This window comes from Mus caroli, chromosome 19, assembly GCF_900094665.2.
Source record: "Mus caroli chromosome 19, CAROLI_EIJ_v1.1, whole genome shotgun sequence".
In the NCBI taxonomy this organism is placed as follows: domain Eukaryota; kingdom Metazoa; phylum Chordata; class Mammalia; order Rodentia; family Muridae; genus Mus; species Mus caroli.
The window spans coordinates 49,517,362-49,520,956 of NC_034588.1; the positions used below are offsets into that span (position 1 = coordinate 49,517,362).

Consider the following 3,595-nt stretch of genomic DNA (forward strand, 5'->3'; position numbering starts at 1 on the left):
AAAAAAAAAAAAAAAAAAGAAAGAAAGAAAAGAAAAGAAAAGAAAGAAAACCAACCTTGTTCACAAGACTACGGGTGTAGTTCAGGAGTAAAGCACTTGCCTAGCATGCAGGATGCATGAGGCACTGGAGTCAACTGTCACACACAGACACACACACACACACACTCACACACACCACCACCACCACCAACAACACAGTGTCTGGCTCTATTTATATCAATGACCAGAATGAGAAGCTATAGGGACAAAGTAACTTTTTAGCTACAGAGAGCTAAAGGGACTCCAGAATTAGGGGAAATGAAGACTAAGGACTGATGAGGACAAGATTAAAGTGGGGGGGGGGGCTGAACAGATGGCTCAGCGGTCAAAAGTGCTTGCTGCTCTTTGCAGAGGACCTGGATTGGTTCTCCGCACCGCCATAACTAGCTGTAACTTCCGGTCCAGTGGATCCAAAGCCCTCTTCGGGCCTCCAAGGGCTCCTGCACACATGCGGTGCACATAAACCTTGGGCAAGCATTCACATACACAAATAATCTAAAAAAGAATTGGGGGATAAAAAATGCCGTAACCATCAGTGACAGTTATACACCTCAGTGACCATTAATGCCATTCAAGGATTCCGTTAACAAGGGAGTACAAGATGGCGAGTCCAGCTCTCCTCTCCCCCCTCCCCCCCCAGCCTCTCTCCTACCTCCCACCCAGTGTTCTATCCCTTCCAAGAACTTCTGAAGCCTAGACCTTCTCCGAAGGTACATAAGTGGGAATGGGTTGTGCAGAGCACTCCCTGCTTCATCATCGTATAAAACTTACACACCTGCCTCCCTTTCTCTCTTTAAAAAACACAACAGAATTCGAGGCGTGCACCCAAACTCTAGTCCCAGTATGGGATAAGAATCACGTATCTCCAGTGCTCACGCTGAGGCCAAATAAGAACCAAGTGCTAAACGGTATCCAGTGAAATGAGAATAAATGGGACGGGTTCTTAGGGTGGGGAGGTAGGCAAAGATGTCCTCCACTACCCAGAACCCACCGCTCTTGACGAGATGACCACCACATTGCTCTGACAATCCCCGTACCCATTTCGGTCCAAGGGTTTGGTGTGAGTGTCTATCACTGCTGTATCACATGAACCCATACGCATCACGGATGCAAGCTTGGTAAATACACCTCTCTGGTCCTAACGGCCAGTTCAGATAGCATGAACCATCAAGGGAGTTCAGTGAGAAGGGGATCTAAGACCTCTGCTCCAGCCACACCGTAAGGCTGTTTCTAGTGACTGTCAGCCTAGAACTCTCATCACCTGCGGTAAGGAAAAAGTCTGCCCAAGCGAGAGCTGAACACAATTGGAGCTAGAAGTGAGACGGGGAAGACAAATGTGCTGCCAGGATTGGTTCGACTATCTTTGGCTTCACTAACACCCACCAGCCTCCATTTGCCTCCTTCAGTGAGTTCAGTTTGACCTTCTAAACTGAAAGGGGTCCTCATTTATACACTGGATGGCACTGAAATTCTACCACTTCCGGAAGGCACCCTCCCTCTCAGTCTACCATCTGACATTCACAGATCACCCCCAATACTGTGACTACGGATCCAGCAACGACTGTGGTATGGTTCTCAAGCTGCCTCCTAACCTTTGACATTACATCATTATCCACTTGCCTGACCTTATTTCCAGCAGAAAACGTCCAGGAAGGTCTATCCACATGGACAATTACCCACACCACCCACATCGTGCATATATAAACTTCTTGGTCGCACTTAACACGCTGTGACAAGACCAGGTCTAGGTCAAGGTAGGCTTGAGATCTGTCCACTCACAAAAACAGGCATAATATGGTAGGAATTTCACAAGTCGGGCTGCGGTGCCTCGTGTGTTCTTTCAAGACTCAACTGGTCTGAGAGGATGGGTAAGCCTCTGTGCATCACCTCAGAGTTTTAATTCTGGTTTTATGTTCTTAGCATAAATAACCAAGTGTTCCTGGTTCAGGTGCAGAAGGGATACACTAAAGCATGTTCAACATGAGTCTGGGAAGTGTCTTCTCACTTCCTGTGTCCAAGAAGAACCCAGAGCAGGCTCCTGGAGGATTTTTCCGGAAGGCTATGCCTATCTGTTTCCTGATACAGCCCCTGAGACCATTTGGGTGGGGAGAGCACAACGGCTGCCTGTCTCTCTTGGGAGTTTGAATCAAGAGGTAAAATGCAGTCATCAGAATAATCAGGGTTGTAACTTTAGATCGCCGCCGTGGAGGAAGGGTGAGGGCAGGGGCACAATCACTTCTGGGTAACCCGGGGTGGATCCAAGAGGGACCAACTTCCTGCAACAGCAGGGCCTCCCCTCGGGGTCGGGGGTGGTAAGGATCGCCGCCTTCCCGGGACGGGCGAAGCAGTTCCTCCGTCACACGGATCCCTGGACCCGCTCCGGCCGCCCGGAGGTGCCCGGGGGCCCCGCCGGAAGCGAGCTGAGTCCCGCCGGGCTGCACAGATCGCTCCCCGGTTCCCGCTCGGGCAACTCCCGCTAGCCAAGGCCATCCCTGGCCGGCCGCGGGCCCGTCGCTCCTCGCCCTCTCGTCCCTACCCTCCCGGGGGTGCAGCTCGCGCGCCCGCCCGCCGGGCGCCGGATGCCGGTCAGCCGGCGCGGTCCCCTCACCTTACTCGCGGCGGCTTTCTGGAGGCTGCCATTCGGCGGTGACGTGCCCCAGCCCACGTCAGGGGAGCGCAGACCAGCTGATCACCCACGGCCAGGCGCGCGCACCGGGCAGGCCACGCCTCCCCTCTGTGGCGTGCTCACGCAGAGGCTCCGCCCCGCTGTAAGCCCCGCCCGTTCGCCGGAGTGGGCGTGGCCGAGTGTCAGAATTCCAAATCCTTTGGGCGGTTGCTTGGAGAGGGTGTGGTGTTCTGTGCAACCAATTGGGAGAGGCGCCGGTCAGTCAGCCCTGATCTTCCTCTCCATTTAAGAGGAAGGAGAGGAGTTTTTGCCAGCTAAGGAAGCTGCGTGCTTCTCCGGTTTGTTCCAGCTTTTAGGTCAGCTAAGACGAGAGAGTCGTGGGCCAGCTCTGCAAGAACCTATTTTAGGGTCCTGGAGACACTGGATCAGGAGATAACTTGCTGAGACCTTAGAGATGGCTCCCAAATGATTATTCCAAACAGCTTCAAAACTTACTGCTCACTTGGGTTAACGATCGGGCGTTAAAGCGTCCAAACCTAGCTCCTAACCCTATGTACAAACAAAAACATTCTTCACGTAGGGCTTTTTCATCTCAGTCGGTGGCTATTCCATGTTTTAAGGGCAAAAATCTTGATGTAATCTCTGCCTTATTCCCCCGTCCATGTCCCATCTGCCCAAGATCCCCTTGGTCCTGGCTTCAAAGTAGATCCGTAGCCCCACCCACTTCCATCACGTCACCTATCTGCTGTGCATCACTTCCACCTCACCTGTGTGACGCCTGCATAGAAGCCAGACCGAACCTACCCTGAGGTGTCCACTTGACCATTCTAGAATCGCCTGGGAGAAAAGCCCCTGGGCCTGGCTGGAGGGTTGTCTTGTGTTATTTAAGACGGGCAGAGCCACTCCCTAGGTAGAGGATTCTAGACTGTA

At 52.6% G+C, this 3,595-nt stretch overlaps 1 protein-coding gene across 2 annotated transcripts in view; it reads right to left on the bottom strand.

The window, feature by feature from the left end:
* Xpnpep1 (X-prolyl aminopeptidase 1) overlaps positions 1 to 3,357 on the bottom strand; it is a 47,562-nt gene extending 44,205 nt beyond the window's left edge. The window contains exon 1 of one of the 2 annotated variants that reach the window (XM_021151323.2): positions 2,648 to 3,357. In XM_021151323.2, coding sequence (XP_021006982.1) covers positions 2,648 to 2,679 — 32 coding nt within the window. In that variant the 5' untranslated portion in view covers positions 2,680 to 3,357. The remainder of the gene's footprint in view (positions 1 to 2,647) is intronic. The other variant, XM_021151326.2, reaches the window with a different exon arrangement.
* Between the last annotated feature and the right edge of the window lie 238 nt (positions 3,358 to 3,595).